The sequence below is a fragment of the Malaclemys terrapin genome, chromosome 7 (genome assembly GCF_027887155.1).
Source record: "Malaclemys terrapin pileata isolate rMalTer1 chromosome 7, rMalTer1.hap1, whole genome shotgun sequence".
In the NCBI taxonomy this organism is placed as follows: Eukaryota; Metazoa; Chordata; order Testudines; family Emydidae; genus Malaclemys; species Malaclemys terrapin.
The window spans coordinates 55,221,040-55,239,856 of NC_071511.1; the positions used below are offsets into that span (position 1 = coordinate 55,221,040).

Genomic DNA, 18,817 nt, shown 5'->3' on the forward strand with positions numbered 1-18,817 from the left:
GAAAAGATGGGAGTTGCCTTACCAAGTGGGGGGGTCAGTGCTAACGAGCCAATTCAATTAAAGTGGAAGTGGCCTGTTCTCAACAGTTGACAAGAAGGGGTGGAAATCATTTTTGTAGTGCTAATGAGGCCAAGTAATCAAGGTGGCCCATTTTAAACAGTTGACAAAAAGGTGAGAGTATCAGCAGGGGGAAATTAGTTTTTGTAGTGACCCATCCACTCCCAGTCTTTATTCAAGCCTAATTTGATGGCATCCGGTTTGCAAATTAATTCCAGTTCTGCAGTTTTTCATTGGAATCTGTTTTTGAAGTTTTTTTGTTGAAGAACAAGCAACAGTGTGAAATGGCAGTCCCTCATAATTCCTACCACTAGCCTTTTAGGCTCATCCTCCACTCCTCTTGATTCTGCTGAGTTGGTGTTTCCAAAGACCACAATTGCTTCTGATGCTGACAAACTTTTTCAGGGCAATGGTTTTAGTCACTACTTTAATTTTATACCTGCCTTTAATCTGGCTTCATGTTACCACCTGATCTAACTAATGGTATTGAAGTCCTAGGCTTTTCTGGTTTTTGATTCAATGTGTGTGTGTGTGTGTGTGTGTGTGTTTTAGGACTTGCTTTTTGGAAGGAATGGGGGCATTTTAATACCTTTGCTTGCTTCTCTCCTCTTTCACTAAATTAAATCTCAAGAAACTTGCATCAAGTGCCTCCATTGCAGCATGTTCTCAAAGCATAAATCCCCAAATTCTAGCAAAACAAGCATGTGAGTCATTGTCTCTGCCAACATAATGTTCAGAACCCAAGAACAGTTCAATGGCAAGACAGATTCTGGGATAACTGTGTAGTATGGAAGCAGATGTGTTCTTTCCTCTTGTCAGATTCTGGGATAACTGTGTAGTATGGAAGCAGATGTGTTCTTTTCCTCTTGTTGCATGATTGTACAAATGAATATATCTAACTCCAGTGCTATAAATTTTGGCAGAGAGAAGTAACACTGTTACTTTTTGTTTTATTACTCTTTGTTTTTCTTTTTGTGGCACTCTGTTACTTTAAAAAAAAAAAAAAAAAAAAAAAAAAAAAAAAAAAGCAACTCAGTGAGCTGCCACCCCAGCAGAAACCCAGGCACAGAATAGACCCAGATGCAATTCCTAGCCCAGTAAGTGCGGTGTCTGTCTTCTGTCATCTGTGTGTTGGTGACCACCTGTGCATGTTTGCAGCATAAGCTTCACCTTACTAACCCTTCAGTGTTAATCGTTTATCCTTCTTTCCCATCCCTTTCTGCTTACCTCATCAAAATGAATAAAATAAACACCACATGGGGATTGGTCATTAAATCACTTCCTATGTCATGAAATAAGGGGCAATAGAAAGTGGACAGCAGTTTGGAAGCAGATTATGAAGAATGTCTCCCCTCCACATTGTCTGACTTTTAAAAGCAAAATACCTACCTATATCAGATTCCAATTGGAACATCTATAACACGAAAAATGCAATATGAGTAGTTACACATACTCTTTCTGCATACCATATGCATGACAAGTACACACAGTTTGTTCCTTTTCTACCTGTGTAAGTTGAATTTGGTTACTGTTTATTCTTGAGCAGTGTTTGATGAATTGTCTCACTTTTGAAGTAACTGTTCTGTTTTTACATTAATTCCTCGTCTGAATCCCTTAGCAGACTTCCTCTGAGGGATGTGGAGCTATAAACATTCTTTCATTATCTGTGATCCTACACCACTGTTAAAAATTAAAATGTTAAATTTTTAAATTAGAAATGTGCCTTGAGAATCTTTTTAAAATGAAAAGTATCTACCTTTGGATTGGAGGAAAATGGTGGATTAAATTTTCTATTACCCCAATATCATTTTTGCTTTACTGGTGATTGGTTAAAGTTGGTCACATGACTCATATCTAATCAGTGATGACACCAACTTCAGCTAATCTGTAGAGTTTTGAGAAGATTTTTCCTGGAATGATCACAGTCTGATTCTGTGGTTGAGCATTCCACTTGCACAATTTAGAACATGTACTGTATAAGGGTAACAAGAACTCTGCTGTATAACACTCTGCATGTTAAAATAGGTTGCAAATTGAGGGATATAATTTGGGGGGAATGGATTGTTCAGTAGGATCAGTGCTAGATTAATGCTTAAACTGGATTTGGCATAGGTACTGAAAAAGTATTGCAAGGGCTAACCCTTTCTAGACTAAACTCTCCCATTCTGTGGCAGAGTTCAGTGGATATGTTTAATCCAAAAGTGCTGTTGAACTTCATAATGCATAATCTCTAATTAGACATATTCTTTTAAACACGTTTATCACGGTAACTAGTGGATTTAACACTGTTACCATCCTGTCGAGCTCAGCTTGAATGATCTGTAACAGTCTGAGTTGCAGACTGGCCTCGGTCCCAAAAGCTCAAAGTATGAACTCGAGTGAGCTCTATGTAGAAGTGTTCAGATTACTTTAGGTCAGAGTCTAATCAGATATACAGTGGAACAGCTTCACTTTGTGAAAATACCGGGAACTTAACAGCTCAGAAAGAAAAAGCAGACAAAAAAGGAAGTGCAAGCTGAAAGATATTTGGAATCTATAACAAAGCTGCCAGAGATCTGGCTGTGATTGTAGTTGCAACAGAGTATACTGGGGAGCAGTAAAGAGCAGAATACTGTTAGAAATTATTTTCATGGGCCAAATTTTGCTTTAAGTGAGTCCAGATCAGATCTTAAAATGTAAAATATGCCAATCTTCAAAATAATTAAAACAGAAAACTGGGAAGGGGGGTTAAAATATGTTGGTTTTTGTTGTTGAAATAAACCCATCTCTTGTTTTATTCCCAATTTGTAAACAATAAGAGCTGACTGCTTGGTAAAGTTTAAACTATGTCTAGGCGTCTCAGTTCTTAGAGATAGTAATGTTTGTCCCAATCCCTGTCTGACTGCTTTGTAACTGCAGATTCTATGTTCCCCCATCCGTGTCTTCATGAAATGGAGCCTGCTGTGGCTAACATGCTGCTTTCCATTCTAGATCCAAGTAATTGAAGATGACAGAAATAACCGTGGATCAGAGCCATTCATCACTGGAGTTAGAGGGCAGGTCCCACCCCTCGTTACTACCAATTTTCTGGTGAAAGATCAAGGTAAAATGCTGTTCACTCCCTCCATAGGTCCTCCCCAAAAAAAGCACATTACACTGGTCTACAATTTTTGAGAAGTCGTCTGCTTCAGAGATAAAATGTGCTATTTATTATGTATTTTGATGTGCTGAATTCAAATATGACAATTAAAACAACTGTTTCTAAGATACTTAAGTTTTTACATTTTATGTCTATGTATTGTGACAGACCCAGACCAGTGGGGTACAGGAGTCTGGTAGAGGGCAAATATACTGGTCACTGGATGAGTAGTTTTCTGTTCCCTGAGTGACCAGAGCAGGGGCTGCACTAGAGTAATCAGGAACCTGCTAGAACCAGTTAATGCAGCTAATTAAGACACCTGGAGCCAATTAAGAAGGAGCTGCTAGAATCAATTAAGGCAGGCTAATCAGGGCACCTGGGTTTTAAAAAGGAGCTCTCTTCAGTTTGTGGTGCGAGTGTGAGGAGCTGGGAGCAAGAGGCGCAAGGAGCTGAGAGTGAGGGTGTGCTGCTGGAGGACTGAGGAGCACAAGCGTTATCAGACACGAGGAGGAAGGTCCTGTGGTGAGAATAAGGAAGGTGTTTGGAGGAGGCCGTGGGGAAGTAGCCCAGGGAGTTGTAGCTGTCATGCAGCTGTTACAGGAGGCACTATAGACCAGCTGCAGTCTACAGGGCCCTGGGCTGGAACCCGGAGTAGAGGGCGGACCCGGGTTCCCCCCAAACCTCCCAATTGACCTGGACTGTGGGTTCTTCCAGAAGGGAAGGTCTCTGGGCTGTTCCCCAACCCACATGGTGAACCTCTGAGGCAAGAAAATCTGCCAATAAGCGCAGGACCCACCAAGATAGAGGAGGAACTTTGTCACAGTATATTGTGTAGATAGTAGAGTTTTAATCATAAATTGTAAACCTAGGTCTTTTCATGGTTGCTTTACATTATATTTCGCCTGTCCTGTTTATGTTACACTTTAAAAATCAGCAAAAGGGTTATATAAATAAAATTTATTATGGAACAAAAGGCAAAAAACTATTATGTACATAGTTTAGTCCTAGTGTCTACTCGGCGCTTCTTGGCTTGTCTCTTGTATTCATTAAATGGAGCATCTCTTGTCCCTGTCCAGCAATAGTCTGCAAGCATTGATGGGCTCCATTTGCCCTGATAGCGTTTCTCCATTGTTGCAATGTCCTGGTGAAATCGCTCGCCGTGCTCGTCGCTCACTGCTCCGCAGTTCGGTGGAAAAAAATCTAGATGAGAGTGCAAAAAATGTATCTTTAGTGACATGTTGAAACCAAGGCTTTTGTAGGCCTTGAGGAGGTTTTCCACCAATAACCTGTAGTTGTCTGCCTTGTTTCTGAGAAAATTTATTGCCACTAACTGGAAGGCTTTCCATGCCGTCTTTTTCCCTGCCACGCAGTGCATGGTCAAATGCATCATCTCAAAGAAGTTCACGAATCTGAGGACCAACAAAGACACCTTCCTTTATCTTAGCTTCACTTACCTTGGAAATTTTCCATGGAGGTACTTGAAAGCTGCTTGTGTTTTGTCAATGGCCTTGACAAAGTTCTTCATCAGACCCAGCTTGATGTGTAAGGGGGGTAACAAAATCTTCCTTGATTCAACAAGTGGTGGATGCTGAACACTTTTCCTCCCAGGCTCCAATGACTGTCGGAGTGGCCAATCTTTCTTGATGTAGTGGGAATCTCTTGCACGACTATCCCATTCGCAGAGAAAACAGCAGTACTTTGTGTATCCAGTCTGCAGACCAAGCAAGAGAGCAACAACCTTCAAATCGTCACAAAGCTGCCACTGATGTTGGTCATAGTTTATGCACCTCAAAAGTTGTTTCATGTTGTCATAGGTTTCCTTCATATGGACTGCATGACCAACTGGAATTGATGGCAAAACATTGCCATTATGCAGTAAAACAGCTTTAAGACTCGTCTTCGATGAATCAATGAACAGTCTCCACTCATCTGGATCGTGAACGATGTTGAGGGCTGCCATCACACCATCGATGTTATTGCAGGCTACAAGATCACCTTCCGTGAAGAAGAATGGGACAAGATCCTTTTGATGGTCACGGAACATGGAAACCCTATCACCACCTGCCAGGAGATTCCACTGCTGTAGTCTGGAGCCCAACAGCTCTGCCTTACTCTTGGGTAGTTCCAAATCCCTGACTAAGGTCATTCAGTTCACCTTGTGTTATGAGTGTGGTTCAGAGGAGGAGGATGGGCGAAAATGTGGGTCCTGTGACATTGATGGTTCAGGACCAGAAGTTTCATCCTCTTCCTCGTCTGACTTAAGTGAGAATGATTCTGGTGCATCAGGAACCGGCAGTCCTCTTCCGTGGTGTAGTGGGCGTATTAGCTGATGGAATGTTTGGATAATGCACAGTCCACTTTTTCTTCTTTGACACACCTTTCCCAACTGGAGGCATCATGCAGAAGTAACAATTGCTGGTATGATCTGTTGGCTCTCTCCAAATCATTGGCACTGCAAAAGGCATAGATTTCCCTTTCCTGTTCAACCACTGGCAAAGATTTGTTGCACAAGTGTTGCAGCATATGTGTGGGACCCACCACTTGTCCTGATCTCCAGTTTTGCAGCCAAAATAAAGGTGATAAGCTTTCTTAACCATAGTGGTTATACTGCGCTTTTGTGATGCAAAAGTCACTTCACCACAAACATAGCAGAAGTTATCTGCACTGTTCACACAAGTACGAGGCATCTCTGCTCACTTTGGCTAAACAGAAATGTGTCCCTTTGCAAAATCAAACACTAACAAATAAGAGAGCACGACACTCTATGATTTCTAGAGCTGATATAGGGCAATTTGTTCAGCAGGGTGATGTAAGCTTCGTTATGATTGCATCATCCATGACGTCTAGGAATAACATGATGCAATTAATATCATGCATGACGCAATACCAGCTTCAGATTGCATCATTCATTGTTTTGCCTAAAAAGCAAGTACTGTCCAAACCCAGTCATAGATTTATTCATAGATCCAGTCAAAGATGTATTTTAGTCATTTCTGGTTTAAATTGAGATCCCTTCCCTTTAGAACTCACTTATCCTCCGTCATTCCCAAGTCAAGGGTTGTATATACTGACCCAATAGCATATCTTGAAAACTAGGCCAATCAACAATTTTAAGCATCATTTTCATTCTCAGTGACCCAGAATTAGTAAAGTTTGACTACATTTATTTCAGAAGCATTTTGGCTGTAGAGCAGTGTTATCAGAGATCCAATTACATTATTATCAGATATTCTTAATGGAGAAATTTTAGGAATGTTCCCTTTGTGGTTCAGGGGCCAATGCACTAGCTTTTTACCAATAAAGGTCTGAGTTCAAATTCTGTTTCAGGTCACAAGTGAAATGAGTATAGCCCTAACTTGGACTCCATTGGATGTTTTGTCCACCTAGAACTAATCAACCAGTAAAAACAATTAACACTTCTTTGGGGAAGGCATAAAAGCTAGCATAGCAAAGTGTGTTTTAAAAGCCAGAAAAAACAGTTTTTCTTCAAGTGCCTGCTCATGTCAATTCAATTCTAGGTGTGCATGCGCCCACGTGTGCGGCCGTTGGAGATTTTTGCCTTAGTGGTATCCGTAGGGTCAGCTGTGGTGCCCTCTTGAGTGCTGCACTCATGCATCGGTATATTAGGCGCCACCAGCCCTACGCCCTCCCAGTTCCTTCTTACCACCCATGGTGGTTAGTCAAAGCACCTTTCCCTTGCATAGCAAGGATTAGCGGTTCTTCTACTCCAGTCTTTAGGGCCTTGCAAATAGTTTGTTTACAGTAGTTAGTTAGTAAGTAGTTAAGTAGTGTAGTTAGAGAGAGAGAGAGAGAGTCCCAATGGCGACTTTGTCACAAGCAGGGCATGGCCCAGTCTCCAGGTTTTAAGCCCTGCTCTGACAGCAACAGGCCTATGCCTGTTAGTGACCCCCCCATAGCAGCTGCCTCAAGGGCTTGGGGGAATCACATATGTGAAGCATCTGTAAGTGTTGCATCTGTAAAAACTTTTGTCCCAGTTTGGGCCAACAGCCCACACTGGAGCCACATGGGGATCTCCCTCCCCTGGTGAGGCCCCCGCTCGCTCCCCAAGGGATCCACCACTGACTCCAGAAAGCAGTAGAAGACCCAGACTGGTGGCAGGGCCGATGCCTTCACAGGCTTTCCAAGTGCCCAGAGAGCAGGTGCCTCTACTAGTGTTGCCAGCACCACGTGTGTTGTGGGTCACGGCAAAGGCAAGGGCAAGCCTGCGGTAAAGGACCCCTAAGAGGGTTGGCAAATGACGCTGGTCTCCAGAATTGAGACAGCATTTTCCATCTCCACGTCCCAGGTCTCAGTCTTCTACAGGATGTCCTAGATCACTGGCTCTGCAGTCGTGGTCTCCGCCCTCTCAACATGGGTCGCCAGAGGAAGGCACCGGTCATCGTACCGCCAGCACTGGTCATCCTCCCACTGGCTGTCTCCTCGGTAGAGATCTCAGTCTCCTGGACCGTGGGAGCGGTCTGCGTTGCAGTACTGATCCCCCGTCCCTGATCCACCTACTCGAGGCACCCGGTTTCCCGTGTCGATGGTTAGCTGCCAGACGCAAGCTTCTACGTCCTCTCTGTGGTCACCAGAAGGTGATTTCTCCAGTACGGAAAGGGAATTCAGCCCTTCACTGCAACAGCATCAGTGCAATTGGGCACCTGAGGCTTCATTCACCTTCGCGATGCTGTCATGGCAGCGAGGCCGGTGGCTGGTGCAGTGGCCCTACTGGGGCGTGTGGGGCATGCCTGTGATGCCGATGCCTCCATCAATCCACTCCTCAGCCACCGCCTCAGAGCAGCAACCGGCGGCATCGAGCTCAGTGCAGATGGGGAAACTCCAGGGTAGAGGAGCAAGCGCCCACCCCAAAACCCTTGTTCCCAACGAGGAATGATTTCCTGGGGCCTCCCCTGGTAACCCAGTAGTCGTCGTCCTCCCCAGATCAGGTGGTGGACTGGTATACCCACCCCCATGGCTCATCAAGGACAGATCTTGGGAACTGGTGCAATGGAGCCTCGAGCTCATACATTCCATCTGCCCTGACCTGGGCCTGTTGGTAAACTAAAAGAATTCGACCGTATAGCCGGTGCAACGAATAGAGTTCATTGGGGCAGCTCTCAACTCCACTCGAGCCAGAGCCTTCCTTCTAGAGGCACATTTTCAGGAACCATCACATAAGTGTCAGGGAGCTTGAAGCGGTTTGCCTAGCCTGCCAGACGTTCCTGCCCCACCTGAAGGGCAGGGTGGTGCAGGTCCTGACAGACAATACCACCACAATATATTACATTAACAGACAGGACTGAGGCAAGTCATTGGCTCTTTACCAAGAAACTCTCTGCCTTTGGGACTTGTGTGCAGCATGCCATCCATCTGGTAGCTGCACATCTGCCTGGGGCCTGGAATGTGTTAGCAGATCGCCTCAGCAGAACCTTCTCGTCTTGCCACAGGTGGTCGCTCCATTCAGAGGGGGTCAGGCTGATCTTCCAGAAGTGGGGGACTCCCCAGGTGGACTTGTTCATGTCCCGTCAGAACAGGAAATGCCACGCATTCTGCTCAGTCCGGGGAATGGGTAGAGGCTCCCTGTCAGACACCTTTTTGCTCCCTGGTAGGGGGCTCTGAAGTATGCCTTCCCTTCAAGGGTCGAATACTGTTTGCTGGTAAGACTGACAAGTCACTCCTCTCATTGAAAGATTCGAGGACCACTCTCAGATCTTAGTGTTTATATACCTGCAACAAAACATAAACAACAAGGCAGGTATTATACATCACAGCGTCCCAGACAGGCCCCGTACACACAGCAACCGAGACAATACGATAACCAGAGACATAGGGAGAGACCGACCAGGTGCAGATCAAACTCTTCCCAACCCACTACATCCCAACAATCAACATCTAAACAGCAGATTTGAATGTTTGGTCCAGGGCTTGACAAACCTCCCCCAACTCTTGCTGCCAGCACCACTTCCAACCAACCAACCATCCTTTTACCAACTGTCTAATACCGTTCTATCCAACTTGGCGAACTATCACTTACAACAGATGAGGACTGGAAATCATCAAAATTGGCTATGCCATCCAGTTCCCCCTCCAGCCTTATCACCCATCCTCCCTCCCCATCCCTCTTCAGGGATGCCTCACAAGCCCCTCCTGAAACTGGAAGAAGAACATCTCCTACACCTGCGGGTGCTAAAGCCAGTTTCGGTACATCAGAGGGAAGGGCTTCTGTTCCCATTTTTTTAAACTGAAGAAGTCTGGAGGATGGTGACACATCCTTGATCTCGGGAAGCTAAGCAAATTTGTCAGAAAACCATCCTGAATTGTGTGATGTTATCTACAATCATTCCAGCACTGGAACAAGGGGATTGATTTGTGGCCCTCGACCTTCAAGATGCATATTTTCACCTTGCTATATGTCCAACGCACAGGAAATGTCTTCAATTCATACTGGGAAAGAACTATTTCCAATATACGGTACTACCTTTTGGCCTTTCCACGGCCTCCTTGGTATTTTCCAAAGTCCTTGCTGTGGCAGTGACCGACCTTTGCAAGCACGGGTCACAATATACCCCCTACTTAGACGATTGTCCAATCAAGACTCGCACTTGGGAAGAAGACATTACAGTCGTGCAACAGACAATGTCGCTCTTCACAAGTCTCAGTTTATTAATAAATGTCCAACAGCCCACACTAACGCCAGTTCAGAAACTGGACTTAATTGGCGCCCATCTAAATTCTCTAGAAGCAACAGCATCATTACCTCCTCAGAGATTTGCCCCTCTAATGAACCTCATCAATACCTTGGTGCACAGCCCACAGATATCCGCCAGAACCTGTCTCCCAACTACAAGGTCACATGGCGATGACCACATATGTGGTGAAACACAGCAGGCTGCAGGTGCACTGCTTGTAGGTTTGGCTCAAGACAGTGTATGCCCCACACAAACACAGTTTGAACAAACTTCTAAGCATGCCAGTAAAGGTCAAGGACTCGTTACAATGGTGGACTCACCCACGCAACATCTGCATAGGTGTCCCTTTCCTACAGCTTCCTCCCAAAATGGTAATCACAACAGATGCTTCTACTGGGATGGGGTGCCTGCTTAGGCAACCTCACAGTATAGATAAGATGGTCTCCTTCTAAATCAACACTCCACATCAATGTACTTGAACCGCTCGCAGTTTGCAATGCCTGTCCACATTTCATGACTCTGATCAAAAACAGAAACATACAGATTGTGATGGACAATGTGGCCTGCATGTTCCACATAAGCAAACAGGGAGGAACCGAGGTCACAATCCCTATGTACGGAGGCCATAAAGCTCTGGATATGGTGCATCCAACACAGCATCACCATATCAGCCACTTACCTCCTGGGGTCTCAGAAGGTCACAGCTGACACATTAAGTCGAAGGTTCTCGAACGATCAGTAGTGGGAAACCAACACCTGTGTGATCCAGAGCATTTTTCAACTATGGTTGCTAGACTTATTTGCCACAAAACAGAACACCAAATGCCCAAATTTTTGCTACAGAGCGGGTCTGGGGCCAGGATCCAGAGGCGGTGCATTTTTCATCCTATGGGATATATCCTTCCTGTATGCTATCCCTCCTACCCCATTGCTGTCCAGGGTCTTGCATAAGATCAGGATCGATTAAGCCAAAATCATTCTGATAGTACCCGCATGGCCCAGGCAAACCTAGTATCCATACTGCAACAGATGTCATCATGCCCCAACGTCTTCTCCTGCTTCTTCCAAATCTCCTTTCTCAGGAAGCGGGTCAGACTCTGCATCCAAACTTGGAGTCGATCCATCTCAGAGCCTGGCTCCTCAGTGGTTCCAAGGCGAGGAGATAACTTGTTCTGAGGATGTTGAAGATCTCTTGCTAAACAGACAGCCCACTACACGAGTTATGTACCTCCATAAATGAAAGAGATTCCACACGAGGTGCCTAAACAAATAAATTGATGCCATCACCTCTACCATATCATTGGTCCTGGACTATATGCTTTACCTTAAGAAATCTGGCCTTTTAATTAGTTCAATACGAGCACATCTGGCTGGCATTACAACATTCTATGACAAAGTGGACAGTGTTTCAGCCTTTGCTCACCCAATTACCAAAAGATTTCTCCAGGGAGTATGCAACCTCTATCCAGATCCCAGAGCGCCAGCGCCCCTATGGGACCTCATCTTAATGATTTGATCCCTCACAACTGCCCTATTCGAACGTTTGGCTATGTGTTCTCTATGACACCTTTCCATGAAAGTGGCCTTTCTAGTTACCATCATGTCTGCGAGATGTGTGGGAGAAATGTTCCAAAGGTAAACCCATATCTAATCAGAGACTTTCCAGATGGATTTCAGATTGCATCCAGCTCTGTTACCAGCAATATGACCTACAACCCCCCTCACGGGTTAGAACACACTCCACAAGATCTGTAGCCAAATCGATAGCCATCCTGAACAACATGCCTATTACCGACATATGCAGCTTGGACATCACCTCACACATTCAAACAACACTATGTTATTGATCAGGTCTCAGCATCTGACACGCGGCTGGGACACGTCTATTCAGAATGTCTATTCAGAACTAACTCCAAATCCCTCCTGCCACCAAGGGGCACTGCTATACAGTCACCTAAAGCAGATCACCCACAGGGACATCACTCGAAGAAGAGAGGGTTACTCATCTTGTGCAGTGAATGAGGTTCTTCGAGATGTGTCCCTGTGTGGATGGTCCACTACCCTCTCTTCTCCCCTCTACTTCGGAGTTATCAATACTCTGGTAGAGAAGGAACTGAGATGGGGGAAGCAACACACCACTAACGAACTGCCAACACAGGCGTGAGACACGGAGAGCGCATGTGCGGCCTAACCAGGTACTGCTGTTGAAATTCTCCGACTAGAGGTGCAGGGCACACAATCACCTGAAGTGGAGCACCCACAAGGAGAGACAACTGAGATTCTTCGAGCTACTGCACGAGGTGAGTAACCCTCTCCTCTAGATAAATGGAGCGTGTGATGCAGAACTCCCACAGTCAGATTGCCTCCTGACATAGAGGGGAAGAATGCGCTCCGCCCTGGCAGTTGATGTAGTACATGGCAGTTGTATTGTCCGTGAGAACCGAAACAACCTTGTCTGTAATGTGGGGCAGGAACTCTTGGCGGGCTAGGTGGACTGCCCCCAAATTCCCTGATCTTGATATGAAGAGACCTCTTAGTGGGACCATAGGCCTTGAGTCCTGAGGCACCCTAGGGGTGCTCTCCAACCCAGCGCTGAGGCATCGGAGACCAGCGACACCGACGGTTGGGGCCTTGAAAGGTACTCCTTCACAGACACTGCATTGGTTCCACTAACAAGTCAACGAATCAAGGCTCTGGGGTGGGACGGGTGAGTACCATGTCCAGATGATGTCACAAAGGTGAATATACAGTGGACAGCCAGGCCTCACATGTTGCACCACATATGTGCATGATGCCATATGACCCAGGAGGCTCAAGCACATCCAGACTGTGGTGACCAGATGTGTCTGAAGGGAAAACGATCCTCCAGAAGTAAGGCCTTTCCTGTACGGAGTTGAGAACCACCCCTATGCACTCTATCCTTTGTACAGGTATAAGGGTGGATTTCTGATCATTCATTAGTAGACCTAAGGCCAGGAAAGTCGTTCGGATGAAATGGATGTCTGATTCCACCTGAGCTGTGGACCGGCCTTAGATTAGCCAGTCGTTGAGATACGGGAATATGTGAACTCCCTTTCTCCTGAGGAAAACTGCTACTGCTACTACTACCATATATTTGGAGAAGACCTGTGGGGCGGCTGACAGGTGTGGCAAAGTACCTTCTTCTCCTCAGCAGGCTCAGTCCTTTAGCCTTGGAGACACAGGCTTGGGCAAAGCAAATCCTTGTAGGTAGCACAGGGTCTGGCTATTCCTTCCCTCAGTCAGTCCCTTGTGCTTGTTTATCTTCCCTTCTGGGGATAGAGTGCGGCCTTCCTTGCAGGAAGGGTTCAGAGCCTTGCTGCTCCTAGCTTACTGGCAGCTTCCCTGCGTCTCTCATTCTCTCTCGCCCCGCCCCCTTCCACGCCGGGGAGGGTTTAAAAAGGTCCCAAGCAGTTGGAGCCAGCTGAACCTAATTAGTTCCCTGGTAACCCCTTGCCCAGCTGAACCTTATTTCCCCTTGGTTTTCTCACCTCAGTGGCTTGGGAGAGGCCTTTTTAACCCCCTGGGACTGATTACTACCCCCCCTTTTGTAGCTGTTTGTCCTGGGTTTGCCACACAGACCAAATGGGAGAACCATGAAATGATAATGAGTCTGGTTCATGACAAATCTTAGGACCCTTCTGTGTCCTTGGAAAATAGATATGTAGAAGTGTATGTCCTTTTTAGGTCAAGGGTAGCATACCAATCCCCTGGATTCTGCAAAGGAATGATGGAGACCATGTGGAACTTCTAGCTCTTGATAGTGGTCGAGATGATGCAGGTCTAGGATTGGTCTGAGTGCTCCCCTTGGCTTTCAGAATTAGCAAGTAACAGCAATAAAACTCCTTTCCTCTTAGATGGTGCAGAACCTCTTCCAAGCTCCCATCCAAAGGAGGGATTGGACTTCTTGTTCCAACAGTTGCTTGTGAGAAGGGTCCCTGAAGAGGGACAGGGAGGAGAGCAGGGTGGATAAAAATTGGAGGGTATAACCTAATTCTATTGTGCTTAGACCACAACAGTCTGAGATAATGTGGGTCCAGGCGTTGAGGAAGCGGGAGAGTCGGTTAGAAAACAAGGGGACTGAGATGTCTTCCTCAAGCATCTCATCAAAATGAGTGCTTTGAGCTGCCCAAGTGGCAGGGGAAGATTGCCGGCCTGAGGAGGAGGCTGGGAGAAGGGGCCTACGCCTGTACCCTTTGTTCTTCCTTCTCCACTGATCTTGCAAGGCAGGCTGCGCAAAATAGTGTCCAGTCTGTGGAGACCTGTAGTGTTTTCTGGATGCTACCGGCAAATACAGACTCAGATTTTAGGGTCGCCTTAGAGTCCTTAAGTCTGTGGAGTTTGGTGTCTATTTGCTATAAAAAGAGCAAGGGCCCTTCAAATGGGAGGTCCTGGAGGGTTTGCTGTACCTCCTGAGGAAACCCCGAAGACTATAACCATGAGCTTCTTTGCATTAGAACAGCTGTAGCCATCGATCTGGATGCAGAATCAGTGGTATCCAAGGCTGCCTGCAGGGAGGCCTTAGCTACATTCTTCCCTTCTTCCACTAGTGAAGAGAACTACTGTCTGCCCTCTTGGGGGAGCATGTCCTTAAATTTTTGCATCTCCCACATGTTAAAATCATAGCGACCTAGCAATGCTTGCTGGTTTGCTATTCAAAGTTGTAGCTCACCCGTCGAATAGACATTTCAGCCAAACAAGCCCAGCTTTCGGAGTCCTTTGTCTTGGATGTGGGCCCTGCTTGACCTTGACAGGCCCTCACGTTGATGGCCGCCACCACTAGAGACCCTGAAGGAGGGTGTGAAAACAGAAATTCATACCCCTTGGCTGATATGAAGTATTTGCGCTCTGTCCTTTTGGCCATAGGAGGGGAGCGATATGAAATATTTGCGCTCTGTCCTTTTGGCCATAGGAGGGGAGCGGGGGGTCTGCCAAAGCGCTCTAACCGGGTCCATGATGGCCTTGTTAAGGGGTAGAGCCTCTCTTGAGGGACCCGCTGCTGACAAAATGTCCAATAAATAGTGTGTCGTCTCTTTGACCACATCAGCGTGGAGAGACCCAAGTTCGAGGCCACCTGCTTTAAGAAGTCCTGGTGGGCCTTGTGGTCATCTTGAGGTGGGGACACATGATAGCCACCACTGCCTCTTCTGGGGAAGAGAAGGAAGAGGCTAAGGCTGGTTGAGGGGCCTCTGCCCTTCCAAGACCTGTGGGACCTCCTCTTGAGGTTTGCCCTTGGGCACCATAGCATCTGAGGCCACAGCAGGATAGGAATAGTGTGGGCAGTAGTGCGGGTGGTCCTGACAGTGGGGAGAGTAGGGCCCCAATTTAGACTCCAATGAGGAAGACAGGCTGTGGGGAGAGACGAAGGCAGTGCTGACTCTCTATGCTGGTGAACGGTGTCGCGGAGAAGTCTGAGCCAAGGCTCCCCTAGTGGTGCCGCATGAAAGCTGGAGGACAGTTCTCTGCTGCTCATCGGTACCAGCAGTGCAGTCCTGAATCTCTGGGACCGGGAGAGTGAGCAGGTCTCTAGCAGCTGCAAATGCCTCTAGGATTAACAGTATCACAAACTGACTGGTACAGTGTCTGCTGGAGGATGACACTTTCCGCACTGGAATTAGCGGCACTTGTGGTGGTACTGAGACTTGTGGAGGCGGGTGCTGCAGTGCTGGAGAGGGAGAGCAGCTCGACACAGGTCTCACTTTGTCAAGATCCCCTGGCCTGCTTCCTTTCAGCACTGGGGAACAACTCTTCTCCTGGTGCTTACAATGCTGCTTCTGAGGTGCCAGGGAGGAGAATCAGTGCCAGAACTCTCAATTGGTGAGAAGAGCACTCAGCATCAAAGCTGAGGTGCTTGGTGCCAAGTCTGAGTGTGGCTCCAATGCTAGTCTTAGGGATGCGTCCATGAGGAGGACCTTCAGCCTTGCCTCCTGGTCTTTTCTTGGTGGGGGTCTAATGTCCCTGCAGATCTGGCAACAGTCTTTCTGCACTTGAGACAGCTCGAGTACGGGTCACTTAAGGATATCGACTTGCCGCAGGAAGCAAAGGACTTGAGGCCTGGTGACTGAGGCGTGCCCTGGTACCGGAGCGCAGACAAGTCTCTCCAACCAAGTATAGAGGTGTCCAAAACTCACTAAGTAAACTACAATAACTATATGCACTAGAAAAGAGAAGAAAAAAACACTGGGAGAAATTACCTGAGCAATGAGGGAAGTTCCAGCAACCGTCATAGGCGGTAAGAAGGAACTGAAGGGGCGTGGGGTCAGTGGGGCCCTTTATACCAGCGCTATGAGCACATGGCACCAGAGGGCGCTAAAGCTGACCTGATGGGTACCACAAAGGGAAAAAATTCTGGCAATTGTACTTAGGGCATGCAAAAGCCTATGTTGGAATAGACATGTGAGAGCACTTGAAGAACTCAGTTTCATGGGTACAACTGAGAGGTGCACCCATACTGGAGTAGCAGGCGTGTTACACATCAGAACTGAGGTGCATTGGCAGTTTTATGAACATAAGAATGGCCATACTGGATCAGACCAAAGGTCCATCAAGCCCAGTATCCTGTCCTCTGACAGCTTTCAGAGTAGCAGCCGTGTTAATCTGTATCCACAAAAAGAACAGGAGTACTTGTGGCACCTTAGAGACTACAAGACAGGCCCAACAAAGAAAATAACAGAACACCACTAGCTGTCACCTTCAGCCCCCAACTAAAACCTCTCCAGCGCATCATCAAAGATCTACAACCTATCCTGAAAGATGATCCCTCACTCTCACAGATCTTGGGAGACAGACCTGTCCTGGCTTACAGACAACCCTCCAACCTAAAGCAAATACTCACCAGCAAACACACATCACTGAACAAAAACACTGACCCAGGAACCTATCCTTGTAACAAAGCCTGATGCCAACTCTGTCCACATATCTATTCAAGTGACATCATCATAGGACCTAATCACATCAGCCATACCATCAGGGGCTCATTCACCTGCACATCTACCAATGTGATATATGCCATCATGTGCCAGCAATGCCCCTCTGCCATGTACATTGGCCAAACCGGACAGTCTCTCCGCAAAAGAATTAATGGACACAAATCTGACATCAGGAATCATAATACTCAAAAACCAGTGGGAGAACACTTTAACCTGTCTGGTCATTCAATGACAGACCTGCGGGTGGCTATCTTACAACAGAAAAACTTCAAAAACAGACTCCAACGAGGGACTGCTGAGCTGGAATTGATATGCAAACTAGATACAATCAATTTAGGATTGAATAAGGACTGGGAATGGCTGAGCCATTACAAACATTGACTCTATCTCCCCTTGTAAGTATTCTGACACTTCTTATCAAACTGTCTGTACTGGGCTAGCTTGATTATCACTTCAAAAGTTTTTTTTTTTTCCCCCCACTTACTTAATTGGCCTCTCAGAGTTGGTAAGACAACTCCCACCTGTTCATGCTCTCTGTATGTGTGTATATATATCTCCTCAATATATGTTCCATTCTATGCATCAGAAGAAGTGGGCTGTAGCCCACGAAAGCTTATGCTCTAATAAATTTGTTAGTCTCTAAGGTGCCACAATTACTCCTGTTCTTTTTGTCCTCTGACAGTGGCCAATGACAGGTGCCCCAAAGGGAATGAACAGACAGGTTACACTGCTCTACAGCCAAAATGCTTCTGAAATAAATGTAGTCAAACTTTACTAATTCTGGGTCACTGAGAATGAAAATGATGCTTAAAATTGTTGATTGGCTCTAGTTTTCAAGATATGCTATTGGGTCACTAGATACGACCCTTGACTTGGGAATGGCGTTGGATAAGTGAGTTCTAAAGGGAAGGGATCTCAATTTAGACCAGAAATGACAATAAATACATCTCTGACTGGATCTATGAATAAATCTATGACTGGGTTTGGACAGTACTTGCTTTTTAGGCAAAACAATGAATGATGCAATCTGAAGCTGGTATTGCATCATACATGGTATGAATTGCATCATGTTATTCCTAGAAGTCATGGATGATGCAATCATAACGAAGCTTACATCACTCTGCTGAACAAATTGTCCTATAAGAGCTCTAGAAATCAGTGTCGTGCTCTCTTATTTGTCAGTGTTTGGTTTTGCAAAGGGACACATTTCTGTTTAGCCAAAGTGAGCAGAGATGCCTCGTACTTGTGTGAACATTGCAGATAACCTCTACTATGTTTGTGGTGAAGTGACTTTTGCATCACAAAAGCGCAGTATAACCACTATGGTTAAGAAAGCCTATCACCTTTATTTTGGCTGCAAAACTGGAGATCAGGATGAGTGGTGGGTCCCACACATATGCTGCAACACTTGTGCAACAAATCTTCGCCAGTGGTTGAACAGGAAAGGGAAATCTATGCCTTTTGCAGTGCCAATGATTTGGAGAGAGCCAACAAATCATACCAGCAATTGTTACTTCTGCATGATGCCTCCAGTTGGGAAAGGTGTGTCAAAGAAGAAAAAGTGGACTGTGCATTATCCAAACATTCCATCAGCTATACGCCCACTACACCACGGAGAAGGACTGCCGGTTCCTGATGCACCAGAATCATTCTCACTTGAGTCAGACGAGGAAGAGGATGAAACTTCTAGTCCTTGAACCATCAATGTCACAGGACCCACATTTTCTCCCATCCTCCTCCTCTGAACCATACCTCGTAACACAAGGTGAACTGAATGACCTTGTCAGGGATTTGGAACTACCCAAGAGTAAGGCAGAGCTGTTTGGCTCCAGACTACAGCAGTGGAATCTCCTGGCAGGTGGTGATAGGGTTTCCATGTTCTGTGACCGTCAAAAGGATCTTGTCCCATTCTTCTTCACAGAAGGTGATCTTGTAGCCTGCAATAACATTGATGGTGTGATGGCAGCCCTTAACATCGTTCACGATGCAGATGAGTGGAGACTGTT

At 46.2% G+C, this 18,817-nt stretch overlaps 1 protein-coding gene across 5 annotated transcripts in view; it reads left to right on the plus strand.

Moving 5' to 3' along the window:
• SEC24C (SEC24 homolog C, COPII coat complex component) overlaps positions 1-18,817 on the plus strand; it is an 83,216-nt gene that overhangs the window by 36,705 nt on the left and 27,694 nt on the right. For 3 of the 5 annotated variants that reach the window (XM_054033550.1, XM_054033552.1, XM_054033553.1), the window contains 2 exons: positions 1,086-1,154; positions 3,028-3,139. In XM_054033550.1, coding sequence (XP_053889525.1) covers positions 1,086-1,154; positions 3,028-3,139 — 181 coding nt within the window. The remainder of the gene's footprint in view (positions 1-1,085; positions 1,155-3,027; positions 3,140-18,817) is intronic. The other 2 variants (XM_054033551.1, XM_054033554.1) reach the window with 1 other exon arrangement.